General features: G+C 40.8%; 2 protein-coding genes across 3 annotated transcripts in view; one reads left to right on the top strand and one right to left on the bottom strand.

Moving 5' to 3' along the window:
- bcl2l1 (BCL2 like 1) overlaps positions 1-9908 on the top strand; it is a 28318-nt gene extending 18410 nt beyond the window's left edge. For both annotated transcript variants that reach the window (XM_026367295.1, XM_026367296.1), the window contains one exon: positions 6212-9908. In XM_026367295.1, coding sequence (XP_026223080.1) covers positions 6212-6355 — 144 coding nt within the window. In that variant the 3' untranslated portion in view covers positions 6356-9908. The remainder of the gene's footprint in view (positions 1-6211) is intronic.
- Positions 9909-10381: 473 nt separating this feature from the next.
- On the bottom strand, positions 10382-15815 carry LOC113167000. The gene is made up of 5 exons (XM_026367297.1): positions 15660-15815; positions 12858-12957; positions 12029-12193; positions 11711-11842; positions 10382-11224 (listed from the first exon to the last, which is right to left on the bottom strand). Exons 2-5 carry the CDS (start codon positions 12955-12957, stop codon positions 11091-11093), a joined length of 531 nt encoding a protein of 176 aa, XP_026223082.1. The 5' UTR covers positions 15660-15815; the 3' UTR covers positions 10382-11090.
- Positions 15816-22557: the final 6742 nt, after the last annotated feature.

Genomic DNA, 22557 nt, shown 5'->3' with positions numbered 1-22557 from the left:
ATGCTAATAATAGAATTGATTTGAATTTCCATTAGTTTTCAACCCTCTATTGCCTAAAAAGAAGAGGATGTTAGGTGTTAATGACGTTGTGTGCGTGAGTGAGTGTGTGTGTTGTGGTCAGAGGGTTTCACCATCAGGGGAGTTGTCTGTTGCAGCTTGTTATGCTGCAACATCAGAGCAACCGACAAGTCAGAACTGATGAATGGGAAGCTACTGCTAATGGGCTTTAAAACACTTCTTTCTCCACATGTAGTATTGGGCCATTTATCAGCCATAGAGTTGGACCTACACGCCCAGACACACTCGCTCACATCACACACACTAATCAACTGCTTCCGTAGCCGTGGCAACCAACTGCACTATCTCCTCCGCTGTGCCCCTTCACTGTTTCCTTTCCTTTCTCTCTCTTATATCCAACCTCTTCCTTTCATGAGAAAATCCTTTTCACCCTTCCCAGCTAACGAAGAAAGAGAAAGTTAAACACACAAAAAAAAAAGCAGAAAAAGCAAAAAACACGGATGAGGCCTGGAAGCGCCTAGCACCTGATTTCCCCTGGGACCAGAGCAGAGATAAAGAAATCAAGGCGTGACCGTGTGAAAGGGAGAGAGCAGATAAAGACAGGGTTTACCTGCCAGGTGGGACTAGTGGAGATTGAGCATATCAAACCAACAGTGCTGCCTTTATATGTGCATAGTGAGCTGACTGGTAATGCTGGTAAAGAAATGAAGCGGAGTGCCTGGGCACTCTGTTGATTTAAAGTGTGAGTTAAAAGCAAAATGAATGTCTTTCTGGTTTCCTGATTCCCAGATTAAGAAATCGAGTGAGAGAGCATGAAAAGTGATTTTTGTTTTATTTATTTATTTTGAAATCAAATTTTGTCCCATATCGCATCAATGAGCCATGGTGTTGCACTGGCAGTTCTGTTTCTGCATTTACCACAAATTGTAGTTTATTTTGAGTCGGTCCCAGATTCACTATCCTGCTGTCTGAAATACTCATTAAGGCACCAAATGAGTGTTAATTCACAGCTGAACATATTCCCTAACAATTGCACAGTTTTATCCCTTTTGAGCAGAGTAAAAATGAGTAAAAAAAGGCTGTTTAAAGATTTATGTTAAGAACCAATGAGCTTGGGTCGGCAGGCTGGTGTGTCTGTGCAGAAGGTGGAGCATGAGCAGCAGCAGCTCTGGTCTTCTGTTAGGGCTTTTCAACCCACAAAAAAATATTTTGATTCTTTTTTGTAAACCTGCTCTGTGCACAGACCATAAAACTAAACCCCCCAAACCGGGAACCAGAATTCCAGGTTCTAAACCAAACTATTTTTAGTGGAAATGCTGAGTCTCATGTCTGTATTCAGGTACTATGCAGTGCAGGTCATCCATGTTATAGAAGAGCCCAGAGCTTAAAATACAGTGATTACATGCATGGAAGTAGGAAAATAGAACCATAAAAATATGTTTCGGGACGGTTTTACAGGCCTGTAGTGCAAGTAAAAGATGAGACGTTACTGTTTAGACGGCTGCATTGACACAGACAACTCAAACACCTTTTGTGAAGATATGGTGTAAGTGGGCTCTTCCAATTACATAAAATGAGACCGATTGCTGCAATAAAACCTGTAACTGCCAAACTGAAATGAACACGAAATGTATTTCCTAACACGGATTTCTGTGAATTCTGGTTGTTTTTCTGTTGCTCTGTTAATAAATGATAAGTAAAGCTGCCATGAACATTTTTATGTCTTAGTGTCTTAGACTGTTATCTACCACACCCAGGAAAACTGCAAGGAAACAAACGGAAACATCAACATGTAATATTAAAATCTAGCAACACTTGACCACATAATCAATATAATAATAATAATCAGTATATATTTGCTGCTCACTGAATAGTAACATGCCGTGACATGTCCATTTCACAGGTGTCAGTCATCATCACAGGATTCTCTACACCCACATTCTTCACATTGTCCTAGAACATTTTAAGGAAGGGCTAGGCATGGTCAGACGGCCCCTTTTATTGAGAAACACTTAGGAGGATGCAGTAAAACACTGACTCAGATTACATAATGTACAGTACAATGTAATTACACTACGTCATTATTTACTTTAGTACCATTTATTAATCCCTTGTGGCTAATTCCACCTGTTACACTTTATTGCAGCTCAGTCATTCTGGTGCCTAAAAGCAGCTTTGCCCCAGTATAGTTTTCACCCAAGCCTCTTATTACACTTTGTGCTCTGGTTTGTTTCGCTTTGACTCCTGTCTATCTGTCCATGTTTCAGTCTGCGTCATAAATTACACGAATGGTTAATTTTGTAATTTATGGCTAGGAGTGAAAGCCAGTCCCTGAAAATGTTTGTGTTGCACCAAGGCTTTTAAGGGAAGTCGAGGTGAGTTAAAGGCAAATATTTATTCTTTCATGGAAGCTTCCTGCTCAGACAGACAGTGTCTTTGATTTCTCACAGTTATTAACAGGGCTTTGGTAGACAGGATCAGGAGGTCCACTCTGCTTCAGTGATTAGCAGTTGTTTCCTCGAGTGAAGCTTGTATGACGATCAGCGTGGACGCCAGCGAAGCTTTCAAACCTGCTTCTGTGTTACACTAAGTTACACATTTAGAAATTCCTTAGAAGGTCCTACTTGACTGGGATCATTGACTCAACATATCATTGACTCAGTACACAAGTATTAAAGCTTCTCTAGACTGTTTGCTCAATGAGTTTGGAAAGAGTTTTACGGTAGGCGTGTGCTTGTATGTGTGTCCTTGTGTTCGTTTAGAGCTAAACCATGAATGAAAGCTTCTGTGAAATATGATCGGCTCTCATAGAGCCCTTCAAATCCAAACAGGGCAAACTGCTTTATCCATTGGAGCTGAACTATCAAGTGAATACTTAACATGTAGCCTACGTAACAGTATCAGTAGAGCTTTGTTTATTGTGCCTTTATTCTGTTTTTTCCTGCTTGAATGTCTTTTGGGTTTTTTTGTGTAGTTTATTTCGTCAGCGTTTTCTAGTAAATCGATAGGTTTGATCTCATCGTGCTTACTCTCTGTAAAGCTCTTGAAAGGATGTAAATGCCATTATACTGAAATTTTCTGACTGTGTCTTTCACTGCACTCTAATTTCCCGAACGTCATCAAAACTCTTTAAAACAGGTGATAAATACATCCTTCCATTTGAAATTGCAGTACAGTACAGTCATTTTCTAAACCACTTGAGCTTTGAATGTTTTAGCAAATGTTTCTTTCGAAAATTGTAGGAGTGTTCATATCTGGGTCATTTCCAGCTGTAGGTTGGAATGGCATCTTTCATACATGGTTGTGATGTAGGACTTTGATTAAAACAAATCTCATCATGACTCATCATGCAAATGATGCTGTTATCATACTAGTATATGTTACTGTTATGATCACACGGAGGTGCCAGTCAGTTTGTAGTTGAGTTCAGATGCGCTCAGGACTGAGGTCATCACTGCATCATCTCCACCCACTTATCTTCCTTCAGCACATTGGCATCCTGCATATTCTTAGAATTTGAGGTGCAAAGCAAAGATCCGTTTCCTCAGAACCCCTACTCAGAATAGCAACAGATATGTTGTGTCTGCACAAACACACCAACATCCATCTGATTCAGTACATGTACTCACTGAGCTCTTAATTAGGTACATCAGTGTTACATATTAATGCAGACCAATACAACAGCCCAGCCATAATATCTAAGTTTGAATCATAATTTGAATCATAATGTTTCCAGTGAAGGTGTCAGAAATGAATAAGCAGTGAATGTGTATTATCAGTCATCCTCTAGCTATGTTGCCTCATTGTTGGCGTGTTTCCTGAGAATTCCAGGATCAGTGGGTTTCATTGTTTCTGGGCAACGTATCTCTTGGGTGAAAATGTCAGGCAACAAGAGGAGTAAGGGTGTGAAAGAAACTTCTCTAATCACACGCAAAATCAGAATTACCTAAGACTTCTGGAATGACTCAGGAATGCTAACCCCACACCTCATCCCCCTCTCTCTCAGCTCATATCTTTCTGCAAACCATACGTCATTCCCCTTTGAATTCGTCACGTTGTTTCCCCCCATATACTGTGTCCAACAACACTGAGAAACTCGGGTTTTCTAAATGTCTCCTCCCAACAACCCAGCTTTCAGAGTCTTAAGGAGATGTCAGACTCTCTTGTTTCGTTTCCCTATGGATTCAGTCGATATTGAAGCTCGTTAATGTGCAGAGATTCACTTCAGGGGAGGAAGATCAAAATCCCGATTGGATATTGGATTGGTCTCTGAGGACTATCTTCACTAACGTTATCGCTTTTATGTGTAATCAGACATTTCTTTGAACAGCGATCTCTTACATCACATTCAAATATTATATTGTGGATTCCCTCTCAGCTCAGAATAACATTTCTACCACACATCTTCTCTTTTTTAAGAGCCAAAGTTTTCTTTATATCACTGTGACATTAAGTCAGGTCATCAGTACTTTCCCCCCGTATGTAAATTAATATTGCAAATGACTGTAGTAATGTTTCTTTAAATAAAACATTATTCAACCTGAAGCTTTGCATATACAACCACACAATCAATGACTAATGATCTCATGTTCTTAATAGAGTTACCGGATGTGCTAATGGAACATTCCTGTCATAAATATATCATACTTGAAGTTATGAGAACACTCCCAAACCGCAAACTTTTCCAGGAATGTATCGTGTACAGTACTGAGTTGAAATATACTTAGTACCGACTAGGAGCATTTCTGTACTGCACTTTCTTCACACAGAAATGCAGCAAATATTCACATTTTAACCAGGAAATATTTGGCATAATATCCAAAACAGTTAGCCAGTTATCAAAACGGTTGCAGAACAGTTTTCTGTCAGTCAACTACTTGTATAATTGATTTATGGTGTCATGTTGAAATACAGTCTTTAAATATGTCTTTTAATCTGGGAAATGACAAATGAATAGTTAACAGTTCTTGACTCTTTTCACCATGTTGTCTCTTTGGCTGCTGCTATGTGTATTTTTATTAGATATAAAATCCTTTTGTTTACTTGTGCTTGTCAGAACTTAATTAATGACGCCTTTTTCTCAGCCATTGTGCATATACTTATCTCAGTGTGAGGGACTGACCCATCTGGGTAACTCATGATTCACAGTTTGAGTTTGTTAAGTCCACTTTTGTTTTGTTGAGTTCTCAGTAATATGTCCTACATCATTGCTGTTTCCAGCAACAGCCCAACCTTTTCTCACCCTGTTCATTAACTGTGTTTCACCAATTCCTTCCTCCTTGCACTCTCTTGTTTGTCTCCTTTCTCTGCACTGTTTCCAGTAACAGCGCCCCCCTCCCTAAAGAGACCTTCTGTCCTGTCTGTTAAATTCACCTCTGACTAAGTATCAGACATCTGACTCAGTCATGCGACATTTGTTCAGATTAAATGCTCTAAAGAAGAGGCATTAGCCTGACAAATGATGTTTACTGAGGTGAAGCACTGACACTTTTGAAGTGTGGACAACATCAACATCATCAGTAGTGACTCATGTCCCCCTCAGTTGATTGCTGCTGCCTTTATGAACTGCATGTTTGAGCCTGTCTGGTGCCTCCCTGTGGCCAGAAATCAAAACTGCATGTCCTGCATCTCATTTCCAGGAAATGATTTGGTGGGCGGAAATGTAGGCTTGGCAATATGAGGACAACAGTGGGAAGGAATGTCAGTAGCAACAGCGGTTCTGCAGGAATCAGCTGCAGAAACTATGGGATGCTTGACAGGGAGGGGAGGGGAGGTTCGGCAGAAAATCTTTTAAAGCGAGAGCTGCCCTGATCGTGTCTTAGCCCTGTATTCAATGATGGGGTTTTTCCTTTAATCAATGAGAGCTTGTTGTTAGCTTGCACAGCATCGATGCAGGTGGCTTTTGGGGGTTTTTGCTGGTCGTGATTGTGCCTTACCTTTACGATTTCTGCAGTGGATGGAAATTTCCACAAGTGCCTATGTGGGCTGTGACAGTCATACGGATACTGAGCTGTGGGTGTCAGCAGGTGTAGAGACCTTTATAAAAGGGAATTCACCTGCCTGTGTTTTGTTTTGGGAATTGTACGTCTGGGTGCTTTTTTTTTTTTTTTTTTTGTATAACATTAAAAATCATCTGCACCAAATGCTCTGATGTCAACCTTTTAACTTTCCCCCTTTCTTCCCTCTCTCCCAGGAGCGCTTTGCTGAGCTCTTCGGCCACGACGCAGCAGCAGAGGGCAGGCGGTCTCAGGAGAGTTTCAAGAAGTGGCTGCTGGCAGGCATGACCCTGGTGACTGGGGTCGTGGTGGGGTCACTCATAGCGCAGAAACGCCTGTGAGAAGAGACGGACGACGACGCTCTCCTGCCACTGCCTCTCACTACTCTCAGCGTACACACCACAGAAGTTAAAATGAAGGTTTTGTTTGTCTCGTCAGAACTGCTGATAATGTTTACTCTTCTTTTTTTTTTTTTTGTCCCCCCGAGCCTCCCGCTGTGGACCGAGAATCCTCATGTTGTTGAACTTCTGAGAAAAAACAGAAGAGGAAGAGTTACTAGTATTTACGTGTTCAACTTGTTCCATTGAAAAACGTGTGATTATACAGAGACAGACAATAGGTTCATTCACTGAACCTGTTTTTTTGTTTTGTTTTTTGTTCCTTCTCCTCACTTGTTCCTGTTTCATGTTTTTCCCTCAGTTTGTATTAGTTTTAACACATTTTAGTTTGTCCTCCTCAGAGCAGACTAAACTGATTCCAGTCTCCACAGTTAACCCGCAGTTAATCCAAACCTGTGTGATAAATAGAGTCTGCATGTTGTGCGGCCCCAGCCTGTGCAAAGTTTCATCTCGGCTTGTTTAGTTGCACATCCCCACAGACAGATCTACACTAGCTTTGTGCCATATGGAAAGTGGAAACAGGCGGAGGAAGTAGCTCATGCCCCTGAACAGCCTCTGTACAGTAGTTCCCGTTTCCCGTCAGCCATCCCCATCACCAACACTTTGAGTCTAACAACATAATCCATGACTCCATACACTGATTGTTTGGTCTTGCTCTCTCTCTCATGGTTTGTGGTTTTGTAAATGAAAAGGAGTGAAACAGATTTTAATTCACGAAACATGGGGAGTCTTAAAGTAAAAATCTAACGCTTGTTTGTGTTTGTTGGTGCGTTTGGTTTTGGATTTCTGAAACATTAAAATCCCACTGTTCCCGCTGATCTGTGCTGTATGATCATACTTGGCCTCGGCTTGATTCAGCTTGTGTTTAGTCAGTCTGTCGACTGCCAGGCCGCTGCGTGTGTGTGGAAAGTTCTCAGAATCGGTGTAACTGCAGTTCATAAGAGCAGGGCGCCACCGCTCAGACCCTCCATGTTTACTACACAGTAGCTGAAGGATTGCAGCCAGTACTGTAGCAACACATACAACAAACAGACCAATCTGAAAGAGCTTTCAGCAGCAAGAAAGAGTCATTAAACTGAACAGCCTCACGGGATGGGTGTTAGCACACTTTACTTTAACCCCAACCTCGCCATTTAGCATGTATGAACAATATTACAGTAAATAACAACACACTATTGTTAGTTTTAGCATAAATAAAGACTATATCAGCAGCTATTACATAAAAAGTTAAATAATCAACAATATAATAATTTTAATCACGTTTAATGACTCAAATCTTTATTGTGTCTCATTAGACACATTACAAATTATTCATAGATGGGTTTAATTAATGAAGACATGTTGGGTTTGGGGTTTGTTGGTGGCCTCAGAATGAGTAAAGAGTAAGTTCATCTTCTCTGTACACTGGACAAATTAAAGCTGGATTTTTAGGCCATAAACACAAAATATAAAACCAACAATCATGAATCTGTTTGATTTCACTTTCTGACATTTTGTTGAACCTAATAATAAATAAAATAATCCATGTGTGCGGCCACAGTTGATACACCAGCTGATGGTGTGTGAGGGGGTTTAAGTAAAGTACCACTATCACTGATCATTTGTAATAAAATTCCAATCATGTGCTGCAATCTTCCAACAGAAAACTATTTTTGCAGTTTTTTTTCCACTGTGTGCTAATCCAATAATCCTTCATTATATTTACACCACATTTCAGATGTCACAGTCTTGCAGTTGTACTTCGTCTTATCACCACAGTATACATACATCACCGCCTTCTGGAGCTTTATGTAGCAACTGAAGCAGCAGCCGCTCTGCATCAGACGTTCTTTGAGTTGGATTCAATAAGACACGTGTCATATTGTGTGTGTTTACCATCTTAAGCAAATCACCAACTGTCGGTAGTTGTAGGAGCGTAAAACTAGACACCCAGACCTTCGAATCTCATCTCACACTGTCTCACTCCAAGTTATTCATGCAGCCCCCCACTCCTCCTCCATCCTCCCCAGACACCTCATATCTGTCAAATCTCCATCCGTCTCTCTCCTCTTCCATCCAGCTCCACCTCTTCCTCTGCCTCCCTTGGCTGTCACTGCACCTAGTCACGTGTGTCAGTCACAGCTGGCCCACCTGCTACTTCACACACACACACACACACACACACACACTTCCTTGTAATGTACACACCTGACAGTCAGATGGAGTCCACAGGAGACGGGAAGGAGGAGACCTCGCCTTTGTTTCTAAACATCTTTCCATCTTTAATTTACTTTCTCAGAGTCGGGTTGGTGTTTGTCGCCTGGTGTTTCACGCACCGTCAACTGGCAGCTCGATTAATTTACTGGGAAGGGAGGAAAAGGTGGGGGGTGCTCCTTCCCCGTCCTCACTATCTTCCAGCTGCTTCAAATTTGATTTTGTTCCAAATAATGACGCCAGCTAGCAACAGTATGTCCCGGTGTGTTTACAGCAGCACAACGATGCTCGTTGCATCTTTGTTGCGTGCAGGTGCCGTTTTCCCATCAAAACAGAAGTGCGGCTTTATATTCAACCACATTTAAGGAAGATAGTGAGTGGAAAAAAATCATTTACACAAGACATCCATCATCAGTGCAGCTGTGCCTCCACCTTCAGAGCATCACCCATGCTTCACCAGTGTCGACTTTTGCTCTTTTCCATCTTCACAGTTCACTGAGTGGTTTTCCTATTAGCATTTCCACATTTCTCTCTTTCTAAAGTTCATGTTTGGTACAAATGTTTGACCAAAAAAAAAAAAAAAACCTACGTTGACTATTAGTGAGCATCCCTCTCTAAATAGCTGAGATCTGCTTTCATACATTCCAGTACAGTATATATATATTTTTCTAGTGTATGTCCCACCAAGAAGCTGATTGCAGGCTTTCCTCTGCTGTCTGGGCCCCCTACTTTAACAAGTTCACTTCCTACACATTGTGTGTGTGTGTGTGTGTGTGTGAGAGAGAGAGAGAGAGAGAGAGTGTGTGTGTGAGAGAGAGAGTGTGTGTGTGTGTGTGTGTGAGAATCTGTTGGCAAAATGTTCCTGAAGGAGGCACAAATGAAGAAAGTGTGACAGCATTGGCACGTCCCTATATATATGCTCGTAATTTAAACTGATTAGACTAGTGCGTTAGCTTAGTAACATATTTAAGATAATGAGAACGATGGCTTTTAAACATTATTTATATTTGGTGTAAAAAGCATAACTGTGCCCCTTCAGATGGCCTTAAACCCATCTCTGCATTGATGTGCATTGTCACCTGTTGTGTTTGTTAGGATGGATTGTTGGACTGCTACTAGAGGAGAGGTTGCAAACAAAGCAAAGGGGGTATTTTGGAAAAAGTCGAGTCCCTGGTGCGTTTTTCGTTGGTTATAAGCGAACGAAAGACGACAAATGTCCAGTGGTCTGTTTTCAAGTCTTAGAATGCCATTGTAAAATTTGAAATTACATTGAACATAATAAACGTTCATGATGGAAAGAGGACTGAGTTTGTTTTGTCTTTGTTTTTTAATCTGTGGAGCATGTAAAGAAACCATTAAAACTAATGAAATGAGGAAATAAAAACACCCCAGATCAAGTTTTAGGTGTTTAAAGATGAACTAAGAATTAGCTATGTATACCATAATATGCTCATTCCTGATCAATAAGTTGGTACAGTAATTAGGAATTAATGCCATAGAAAATAAATTGTTTTATATTCCCTGTTTATCACTCATTTAAATTATAAAAGCTGGTTGAACTGAATAATGTTAAACAGAAGAACTCATCCAGAATTAACTATTTTAGTGATAAATATAAAACCCATCAGTTTACAGTGTAAAACTAAAGGCCTCAAGCTGCAGTTTGACAGAAATTAGGTAAAAGAACTGTAAACTGCTTAAATCCAGGTGTGTTAACGTTCGCAGAGACTAAAGACCAGAAGCTGCAGTTTCTACTAAAGGGAGGTTTTACAAACCTTAATCAACACCTAAACACAGTTCATGGGCTGTTGAGGGCAGATTGAAAACAGTTTTATCCATTTAAGTAAGTTTAGAACCAACTCTACAACACAGGTGTGAAAACCGGGACTTTCAGAAGCAGCTAAATTAGGATCAGTACTGAAACTGTAATAATGAATTTTACTATTGGACAGGTCCCAAAATCCCAAAGTTATAATGTTGTGTTTTAGAAATGAGTCGTATGTTGTTTGAAAAATAACTAAATCAGTAGCAACGAGCTATGGAAAGTACATGTAGAGAAGTAAAAGGTACAGTACTCTCTGAAGTGTAGTCGAAGGATAAAGAAGCCTTAAATATTGTAGAATCAGAAAATGTGCTTTAACATTTTTCCCTTTTTCATTCAAACATGCCACTAAAAAGCAAAACACACGAGCAGCTGAGCAGAGTTTACAGCTTGTAATAAAAAGGTGGATCGAGACATCAGCAAAGGTTTATTGTGATTAGCTTACACCAAGATGGACACAGATCTGAACCTGGCTGCAGTGGTTGGAAACGAGGCGTCTGAGCTAAAGGTGGCACAGAGTTAAATCGCCTCAGACGTGGTCACCGTGGATTAGCTCCATCTTTTTTTTTAGATTTTAAAGCAGCTCACAGATTGGAACAAAGCCACGTCCTGGAGTGACAGGTCCGTACTCTGTGCCAACTCAGCCACGGTCCTCACGTCTCTTCACTTCCACTGGCCCTTCTCATAGTCCCAGGTGGAGGACAAGCCCTGGACGGGGTTCATCCTCATGTCCAACATCCTCTGCAGCTGCTGGGCCTGCCACTCGGGCTCAAAGCTCCTGGGGCGTGGAGGGTAGACTAGAGAGAGAGATACAAGTCAATTCAGTGAAAACAAAACCGTGTCTGTAGATGAAGAAGCTCCACACAGAGCCACCACTGCACCAATAAACCCCCCGGTCCCTCTACATGAGTCAGTTCCAGGGCTCTGGTGCTGTGCATGCTGCCTGTCGGGGACGGTTTACTGGAACACTTGAAAGGAGCAGAGCCACTGGTAATGTTATTAGTTACATCTGTGCTTTTTACTGTCTGTAAACAGCAGTGACGTGCAGAGAGCTCGTTATAGGCAAAATGAAAAATGAATACGGAGCAAGTGTGAACTATAGACACTAAACAGACTAAATGGCTGCAGCAAATATTCACAAAGCCTCTGCTGAGCTGAAAAACGTTCTACATCACTTGCTGGTTCTGAATTTATACACGTTTGTATGTAATTAAAGCTGTAATGTTGAGATTCATTAGGGAACATGACTGATTGTACTCCTCCCACTGTATAAAGCTATGCACCGTAGACTCTCTGCCACCAGACCACCAGGCCCGTGAAGCCCAGGAAAATCAAGGCACCCCCGATCACAGTCTTCCACTCGTCTGATGGCCGCCTCATCTCCGAGTAGGTCTGACAGAACTTCATCCGATACACTGCAGGAGGGAGGAGAGAGGGATGAGCCAGATAGAGGTCGATAGGAGAACAGCTCTAATTTCTCTGTCTCTGTGTTGTGGAATCATTACATGATGATGTGTGTGTGTGTGTGTGTGTGTGTGTGTGTGTGTGTGTGTGTGTGTGTGTGTGTGTGTGTGTGTTGCTGTATCCTGCTATAAACCTACAGGCAAGCTTCTCCTCCTTGCTCAGCTGGTTCCAGGGCCCCTTCTCCTTCTGTTTCAGGCTCTTGTCAGCAGTGGTCAGTTCGGCTTTGTAGGGTCTGTCGGGCAGAGGGGTGTCCACACGGTCGCAGTACATCGGCAGAGACATGTCCACGCTCTCTGCCACCTCTAGAGGGACAAAGACAGGGAGGGGGACGATGCACGATGATAGGAAACATATTGAAACCCCGTCTTAGAAAACTGTTTTGTTCTCATGTGTCTGATACTTGATTAAACAATAGCTCTAAGAACCATCTGCTGGTGGAGCAGCGCCACCTGCTGGTCTGAGGCCAAATTACAAATAAATGCATTTTATGTCAGTTTTACTTGAACTCTGCTAAAGTTTACAAAACCTCTCCACATAATCCAAACCGTTTGAAATTATCTAGTTGAGTTAATTGTTGAGTATTCTATAAATATAATCATAATAATATTATAATACATTACATATTATAATTTTAATAAAATTAAATTTATAGTAAGTAATAAAATAAATTATATTTTTATTAACATGGTACATATTCAAGAAGTAACTAGTAACTAAAGGTGCAAAATAAATGTAGGTGCATAAAAGTAAAACAAAATATAAAAAGAAATATTTAATTCAAGTAAAAGTACTTGAGTAAAGTTACTTACTGCATAGTTAAATGTTAAAAGTAATAAATTACAAATTACTTTAATAAATAAGTAGAATTTGACAAAATAGCTGAAATTTCTAACGGTGCCACAGAATCTCAGCATCACCTGTAGGTCTACCTGCAGGACAGGTAAATACCCCCCCACCCCCTCCTACCGTGACCGTGACTCGCCATCCTCGCGCTGCCGGTGCTCAGCGCAGCAGTCGCGCGCCTGGCCAGGAAGCTCCCCACGCGCCCTGCGCTCAGGTAGATCATCTGCAAACAGTAAACAGTAAACAGGTAAACAATAAACAGTAAACAGGTAAACAATAAACAGTAAACAGGTAAACAATAAACAGTAAACAGGTAAACAATAAACAGGTAAACAGTAAACAGCAAACAGGTAAACAGTAAACAGGTAAACAATAAACAGGTAAACAATAAACAGTAAACAGGTAAACAATAAACAGTAAACAGGTAAACAGTAAACAGGTAAACAGGTAAACAATAAACAGGTAAACAGTAAACAGGTAAACAGGTAAACAATAAACAGGTAAACAGTAAACAGGTCAACAGGTAAACAATAAACAGGTAAACAATAAACAGTAAACAGGTAAACAGGTAAACAGTAAACAGGTAAACAGTAAACAGCGACACGAGCTCTATCAGACTAGTACGACTGGTACTGCAGACGCACGTGTGCGCACACACAGCCAAGTACTTCAATATTTAGTACTTCAGTACTTTAGTACTTCAATATTTAGTACTTCAATATTTAGTACTTCAGTACTTTAGTACTTCAATATTTAGTACTTCAGTACTTCAGTACTTCAATATTTAGTACTTCAGTACTTTAATACTTCAGTACTTTAGTACTTCAATATTTAGTACTTCAGTACTTCAGTACTTCAATATTTAGTACTTCAATATTTAGTACTTCAGTACTTCAATATTTAGTACTTCAGTACTTTAGTACTTCAATATTTAGTACTTCAGTACTTCAGTAATTTAGTACTTCAATATTTAGTGCTTCAGTACTTTAGTACTTCAATACTTAGTGCTTCAGTACTTCAGTACTTCAATATTTAGTACTTCAGTACTTCAGTACTTCAATATTTAGTGCTTCAGTACTTCAGTACTTCAATATTTAGTACTTCAGTACTTCAGTACTTCAATATTTAGTACTTCAGTACTTCAGTACTTCAATATTTAGAGCTGTGACTCACTTTGGAGATTTTCTAACCTCCTCCTGTTGATGAGTTTATAAAGTTCAGCTGCTGCATTTAGTGCAGCTGACAACAAGGCGCCTTCACGTAGCGTCGGAAATAATAAGTACAAGTAATTTTAAAACGCGTGCAGCCATAATACATCAGATTGTGAATCAAAAATAAAAGATTTAAGCTTACATTTATTGACAGGGCTCGTTTTAACAGTAACTGACTCAGTGAAGGTTTAAGTGCTGAATTATATAATATAGGCTTTTCATAAATATCCTGAAAAGTCGTTTTTACTTTTCTCTCTCACTAGTTTAGTTTAGTTTACATTTATAGGAAGTGACTTTTCTCAGTAAAAGGCAAAATCACAAGTAATATTATTTCAATACAAACCAAATAGTAGTAATGTTAAACTGACGAACCTTAACTCAAAATAAGTGTTATTTACGACTTTCTGCAGATAACCTAAAGGCAGCAGCATGCAACAGCTCCTTAAGAAAGAGTATTATTATTATTATTATTGTTGTTGTTGTTGTTGTTATTATTATAACTGTCTTTCTCACACACACATTTCCATACAACCATTTCTCTCTCCATATCTGTTTTCCATTAGCTTTTAGGTTGCCCTAACATTTAGTAGCTCATTCATCCTCTTAAAGCAGCCGATGCACCTTCTTATGTCTCTAGGTGTTGTAATTCACAGTGGATCATTTAGAAAGGTGGCCTGGTTGAAAACCAAATCCCTTCTTTGCCAGTCTGAGTCTTCACCTCATTATTTTTTATCTTTTCAACGCAGTGTGGTGAAACGTGAAGTTAAAAAAAGCAGCCACTGAAATAGAAAATCATAGATTGAGGATAGATGCAGTGGTGGTCAGCATGTTTACTCAACACTGTTGACATTAACATCAGGTATTTTTACACATTTGTGCTGTGATTCTGTGCATAGAGTACTTTTACGGTTTGGTACTTGCAGGACTTTTACTTGTAACAGTATTTCTACCCTGTGATATTACTATTTTAATTGAAGTAAATGATTAGAGTACTCTCTGCACCACTGTCTAGATGTAGGAAGAAAACAAATCAGTGAATGTTCTAGAAATGATGTCTTAATTATGTTTTAGATTTAGTTTCCTGCACGCTGCTCTTGTCCTTCCACCGGTCATTACACTCACACACACACACACACACAGCAAATGAAAATGGAGGAAACTGGCAGCCAGTCAATTAAAGAGTTCGAGTTGACCTTCTCAGAGAGACGACAAGAAACAGAAACATTGAACCGATTTCACCAACAGCAATTAGAAAAAAGGAATATGTGTCATACAGGCTTCGCTCTGAACTCTTTAAAGAACTCCTTCCAGTGTCTTTTAGTTGTAAATGAAGCAGTAATGTGTGAGCAGATATTAATATCAATCAGCCGTGTTTATAACGTTTCTTAGTGTTTTATTCATGCAGAGTCAAGAATTTGATGCAAGTGAATGGAAAAATGCTTTCAAGTGTAACATCATGCAGTTATTCAGGTAGAAATCTATCTGATATACTAACACGTGTCTCTGGAGCAGTTTTAGCTTCTTATATAAACACGTCTGCTGCACATTTATCCTTCTACTTCTAGAAATCTCTGGGAAATCTTTCTTTTCTGCACGTCCGCCTCTGTCCCTAGCTGTGTGGGGTTAGGGGAGTGGGAGCAGAGCCAACCTCCCCCCATGTCCCCTTCCCCACTCCTGGCCTTGTTTATTTGATTCTGCAAAGACAGATACTCACGGCAGTGTGGGGGTGAAACTGCAGGTTTAGAAGATGCAACAGCAGAAAAACAGAATTGTGAAACTAAAGGGCTGTCTGGGCCTTCGGTCCTGTGTCGTCCCTTATCGCCACATTAACACTACGCAGTAACCAACTGGTGGGCGGGTGAGGGAGGCTGGATGGGAGGAGGAGAGAGTGAGACAGAGAGAGAGAGAGAGAGAGGGGGAGCTTAGACCAAACCAGTGCAAGTAAACAATCTAGCAGAGCATGTGACAGGCCTGGCAGAGTCAGAGAAAGTGGGCTGAGTTTAACATGCAGAACAAAGACGACACAAAGATACAGTCTCTCTCAGTCCCCCTCTGGTCCAGTTTGTACCTCCCTCTGCCTCTGTGCTCCTTCCAGAGGGCTCCTGTGCAGACGGAGCAGAGACTTTAAGTTATATTAGGACACAGAGGGGACTATCATTTACAGGACATAGGAGATTGTGCACAGGTGTAGCAGAAAGTGAGGTGGAGGTTTTTATAAATAAAGACAAACACAGCGAGAGATAAGTTCTCACACTTTACCCCAACTAACGCCTTCACAAGTGCAGGTTGGCCCAAAGCCGCCTTCATCCTGTAGCTGTTTGGCTACGAGCCCAGCGGCTGCCTGTGGGTGGTATGTGGTCCACAAGGCTGCCAACAGTCACCAGCAGTAATGCAGAGACAGGAGGTTGCAGGGGTGAGATCAGGACAGACGTGATCAGTCTACCAGCCCCGTCTGTGCTCACAGTCTGCATGTTCACCTGCTTTACTCAACGGCCAAAGTACATGTGTGTCGATATCTCTTGGCAGAAATGTGCAGGTGCTCATAAATGTGTTGTTCTTTATGCTTCAGCTGCAGGTTTTAGATCCTGTAGCTGCCGGTTTGTTTGGTAAACACAGTTAAATCTGATGAAGTCTAACAGCTCTGCAATAGACGCTGCCCTCATGAAGGTTATAATGTTTAGTTTATAGTTGGAAATGAACATAACTCTGATCTGGGCTGTGTAATTATCAGAATTAAATACATAACTAAAGTAAAGAAAAAAACTGTATTAGCTCAAAATGCTAGAAATTACTGAGTACCAAAAGTAAAAATGTTTTTAATGCACAATGTCTCATTTCAGTGAATATTACAGTATTATATGGGAAAATAATTATTGATGCATCATTCTAATGTTGCAGCTGTTGAGGATTGATGATGAGTTTTGATGATCATATATTTAAAATCTATTAATTACTATTTGAATTATTTTAAAGCAAGACTGTGGTTGACTCAAACACTCCTGTGACTCTAAAATGGAAAAGTGGCTGAAATAATGGATGTATAGATGATTTACATCACATTCTGCTGAGTGAGTTTCACAAAAGGTTTGAAATTATTTTGATTTATGAAATAATTAGACTGCATTTTATGTTATTAAGAAAAGTAACCAGTAGCTGTAGTTATCCAATGAATGGGATGGACACTCTGAAAATAAGTTTAATGACGAGATATTAGTAAATGGAAAGAAAACAGAAATGTTTGCAGGACTGTTGGTTAGTTTCAGTTGGATGAATTCAGTTATCAAACATCTAAATGTGATTTTAGCTGTGAAAATATGAGTTTTATTGCCTGATATTAACAGTATACATGTATCTCAACACTGAAGTGCTGCTTAAACAGTAACACATCATTAGTCAATCAGATAGTGACTTATAACACGTAATTACTAAGATAACACGTAAGTCTAAGAAATCTTGTTTTCATTCACCTTAATGTTTTTGGGCTGAATGCTAATTTCAGAACTTCTTAATAGTAAAACAAGGTCATCATCACGGAGAACTATGTTTTATGTGAGTGACATTTTTCCATTGAGTATGTTGGTTTGATGGCAAACAGCCGACGTGTCCACTAGAGAGCAGCATCACACAAACGTTTACGGCTGCAGCAGACGAGCTCTCTGTGAATGCATCACATTTGAAAATGAAAGCCTTTCAAAAACAATAGCGGTACTGTCCTTGTGTTTATCTTGCTGCAACAAGCCCCAGGCTGCATTTCAATGGTATGAACGATTAGCATATCTTTCAGGTTCTGACACCTTCTCCTATCATTCAGCCTGCATTGTTGAAATCTAAACAGTAGAATTAGGACACGTTTTATGAAATGAACATAAACATTATTAAACATTGTTGTATTAGATGCATGACACATTGATTCCCACTGAAAATGTATTTTTGTTCTGATTTAATGGTTAACACAGATGCACCAGTGAGCGCTCAGACTTCTTGTGAGAGTCGGCGTCTGTCAAAATCATTACCTATTGACATGCCGCCCAACCAGTTGGGTTTCAGTTTCCATTTATGGAAAAACATTTGATGTATTCCAGAAATACATCTAAAGTAACCTCACAGATGATCCAACGATCCAGCGTCAAGCTTGATGAAGTGCATTTATCTCCCTTGACAGAAATAAATGGGATGAAGCTACTCAGTCAGCGAAGACGTCTGTCAGACAAGACAGCAGCTGCCAGTACAACACGAACACAGTAGGGCACGCGTCCCTGACTCATTTATGGAAATTAGAGGAGGACCGTGACGGTGCAAGTAACCCCAAATCAACCCCCTCCACCTTCCCCCTCAACACACACACACTTTATTCTTTATCCCCTGCAGGATTTCACCCCACGTTGACCCCCAGCCGCTCTCTCCTGTCCCATTAGAATTGGAGATGTTTCTCCATCTCTCTTGAGGAAACGTTAGCCATCCGTCATCTCTCCCTTTTGTTCTGCGCTCACCCACCATCCTCACTTACAACAATAAAGGAGCAGAAATGAGGATTGAAAGGAGGGAATCAGCTTAGGGTGTCAGCTTGGAGCCAATCTGGCACGTTAACCAAACACATGGACGCCCCAAACGTCCTGAACGAACATGTTTCCCGTCTGACATCCTGACAAAAGACAGATTCAGCCCAGCGCTGCCTCAGAGGGTCACTGAGAGTGCTTTGTCATCCTTTACCATCTCCTTTTGTCGAGATAAAGGCTTCATCACATCCTTTTCATGAATTAAATTCAGTTTACCCTGCAGGAAAGTGATTCTAAAGGTTGACTCGTTTTTCCAGATCCCTCTGTGCTTTGCAAGTTTCTCTTTCATCTCGTCATATATAGCATACATAACAGAGCTACAGCTTAGTCAGCTGAGGGGAAACTGCGGCAGAGAGACGAGAAGCGAGGACAGATTGTCTGCTTGTCAGCCACTAGAATGCATCTGCCCCAAACCCCTAATTCCCCTAACATGGTGAATGTAGGTCACAGAAAGCAGAAACCCAGACTAATGGTGTGTGGCCTCAGATCTTTCTGTCACTGCTTGGCCTCGTGCACTGTGCGTGTGAAAGCCTTACACTCGTGCCTGGCTCTATCTGCCACTGCCTAGCCTCAGCATGTCCCGGCTTGTTTTATTTGGCCTTGTCCTTCCTGTACAACTTGTCTGGACCTTGGCAGAACACGATTGTGTGTGTGTGTGTGTGTGTGTGTGTGTGTGTGTGTGTGTGTGTGTGTGTGTGTGTGTGTGTGTGTGTGTGTGTGTGTGTGTTGGCACATGAGTCTGCATGATTGTCTGTCCCGTCCGCTTCCACCCTTGAGGCATTGTGTGTATCTGGGTCATACTCCCTTCACTCCCATGCTAATGATGTTGCTCCTCCTCCTCTTCTTCTCGCTTCCTCTTCATCCCTCTTTCCTATCGCTCCAGCTAAATTCTGCTCTGCTGCTTTTTGTCGTATTGGTGGCCCTCGCCCCCTTATTGGCATCTCCTCAAAGCAAACACCAATGCATGACTAAGGATGAAAGAGATTGGGAAGTGGCCATGATTGAGCGCTTGTGCTTGCATGCTTAATCTGCAGCAGGAGCCAAACAAACAGCCTACATTACATTATTTCATCATTTACCGCAATACATGCTGAATACTCATAATGTCAGCATGTTTAATTCTGTATCATCCTCTCATCCGTCCATTTTCCACCGTTTAACTAGGGTGCAGCATCCTTCATCTCTTTCTGGGTGATTTGGGTTCCTATGCCAGACAGGATATTTAATCACTCCAGCGTGTTCTGGATGTTGAACATGCCCAGCATACCTCCACAGGAAGAAATCCAGCAGGCTCCCTAATCCAATGCCTGAACCACCTGACCCATCCGAAGGAAGCAGCGGTTCTACTCTGAGCCTCCTTTGAACATCTAAGCTTGTCGTTCCACTTCTGTGTGTTCACACAGTAAGCTTTTTTTCAGCATGCATCATTTGTGCAATCTTGACCAGTGGACTGTGTCTATTTGCACCATACAGCCAAAATAGTGGCTGTAGAGATGCTGGTTGTAAGCTAGCAGAGGACAAACCAATCTCATTTGTACGATGACAGCAGAAAGAATGGAGATTACCTTTAAAAGCTAATTTATAACATTAATAAGAACCATCTTTTATTAAGAAACTGTCTGTTGGCTGATGTTTTAAGAACTAAATTAATCTACAGTCCACCGAGAGTCAGACAAGAAGACAGAAGAACAGCTGAGATGAAGGATAGTATATATGTATATATATATGAATATGAAAATATAAATATTACAACTGCAGGACAAAAAGTAGGCAAACATATGGTGGTAACCCTCATTCCACACTTGATGTTTCACAATCATCTGAAAAGCTTCACATTGTTTACAAGAGCCAGGCTTTGATGGAGCAAGCATCCATCCACAAATAGCAGAGATGCAATCTTGAGGACGCCTTATCAGACGCTCTCCTTTCCATGAAAATCACAAAAACAATCTGTACAGACCTGGCACATCCCAGCATTCCCATTCAAAGCCCTCTACTTCCTGTTGAGAATTCAGACACAGGCCTCACTCTACTTATACAAAGGCCACAGTTCAGTGTGGGGGACTCATGCAGACTCACTGGTCCACTGTCCCAGAACTACGACAGAATCAGCTCCACCTGAATCGGACATTTTTCAGTAGTTCTGAGGCTTTAAACCTTCTCAGGGACAAGTCCAAGTCATTTTATTTTTGTTCTGCATTGATTAACATTTGAGCTTTGGAATGAAAAACATTACCTGGAATATTCTTTTGGGCAAACCTTGACCAAAACCTTCCAGATCAGAATTTCAGATTTGAAATCAAGTTCATCGGCTTGTTCAGTTTCATCCTGCACACGATGTAAAGAGCAAATCATCCCGTGTCCATTCACCCCATGAAAGTTCTGACTTGTTTTCATAACTTTCCCTCCTTCGTACTTTCTCTTTTTCTTTCTATCCTACTCCTCCTCTCTGTTCCTCTTCTGATAGTGAGTGTTTAAATTTGATGTCTGGTGAGGGGTGATAACATTGTCTGTTTGTGTAGGGCAGCATGGATGATAGGAAACTGCAAACTGAGGGTGAAACACCCTCAGTTTGCAGTTTCCTATCATCCAGGAAAGCAGGGTGAGATGTTCATCTTAGAATGAAGACGAACAGCAACTCTGTGCTTCAATAATGATGTTTATATGCACAAAAGGTAATCAGATTACTGGCAGAAATCAGGTTATAGAAGAACTGAGACTACATTGACATGCACTGAATAACCACGTTACTGTAAAATATATTTATGTGCAGCTGTACAATCGGATTTCTCCTCTACCTTTAGTCCAGTAACAGCAAGTAGACTGACAAGTGAGCAGAGCAGAAGTGTCTCCTTCTGGAAAATCTGTTAATACTGCACAATAAAGTATAAACAAAAACATATAATGTGTGTGTTTGTAATGTGAGTACCATTGATGTGCTCTAAAAATACATTGTATAACAGGTAAATTATACAAATGGTTACTTCCTTAAGAGTTTTACATCTGACAGTAAACATTTAAAAGCAAGAAGAAGAGAATTGATGGAAACTAACTAACTAACATCTCACAAACCCGAGTTCAACACTCGCTGAATCCATTTAGCTGTGTTAGTATTCCTGTTGTGTTGTTGGTTACTGTGGCAGCGAAGGGTTGGTTTTGTCAATGCCCTGGAAGCTGTGCATCTTCCTCTGTGTGTCAGCAAGGGTTCAGTTCCCATGATGAATCACCTGGGTACACAATACCAGGGTCCTGACCCAATGGGATTCCCAGCTACTTCCTAATTAACTTAATACCAATTAATCTAGAAGCCTGTTCTCTCATCTGTCACCTCTGTTTATTTTGTAAAGGGGATAAATTGACCGGAGCCTCTGGCAAACGTGACAGGAATGAATCTGCTCCAAATCTACGTAATTGGTGCTAATGATTTTTCTTTTATAGAAAATGGACAAACAAAGGAATGGTGGTTATCCATTAGCTATTTCAGACCCAGACTGTGGAGGTTTCTTCGAACAGTCCAGAGTTGAAAGGTAACGGAGGTCAAAGCATCAGCAGCACAGTTCAAAGCAGCAACACAGCATATAATTAATAATGTTCACAAATGACTGGATCTCCTCTGTCAAATATAGTGTAAATAATGTTTTATGTAGTTACACAGCCAGTGTGAGAAAAGAGGAAGACAGAGCTAGATGCTGAAAACTTTATACAAGTTTCATATCCTGTTTTTTAAGAGTTTATAGTCAGGTCCAGATCCTGTTAGCACTTGTTTGTCTGAAAACATATAGCATGCCATACGTCGCCTCAGGGACAGACCAGCATCATAAATACTCAGATTTCCTTCTTACGTGGGAATGTCACATACGTATGTTTTGTGTGTGGTTTCAACTAAATATCTACATGTGAACTACACGTTACATCAGGAATTCTCTAAAGGAAAGTTTCATATCCTGGTTTTACAAACATGTGAATGGAGCAGCCGGAGGTTTGAGCTCTGACAGACCTGCACTCTGCATGAAGCAATGCAGCCCTTAAAGCACCAGCAGTGTGTCTGCAAAGGCT

The sequence above is a fragment of the Anabas testudineus genome, chromosome 7 (assembly GCF_900324465.2).
Source record: "Anabas testudineus chromosome 7, fAnaTes1.2, whole genome shotgun sequence".
Classification (NCBI taxonomy): domain Eukaryota; kingdom Metazoa; phylum Chordata; class Actinopteri; order Anabantiformes; family Anabantidae; genus Anabas; species Anabas testudineus.
The sequence above is the reverse complement of the archived record's forward strand: the minus strand, read 5'-3'. Positions and strand labels throughout refer to the sequence as shown.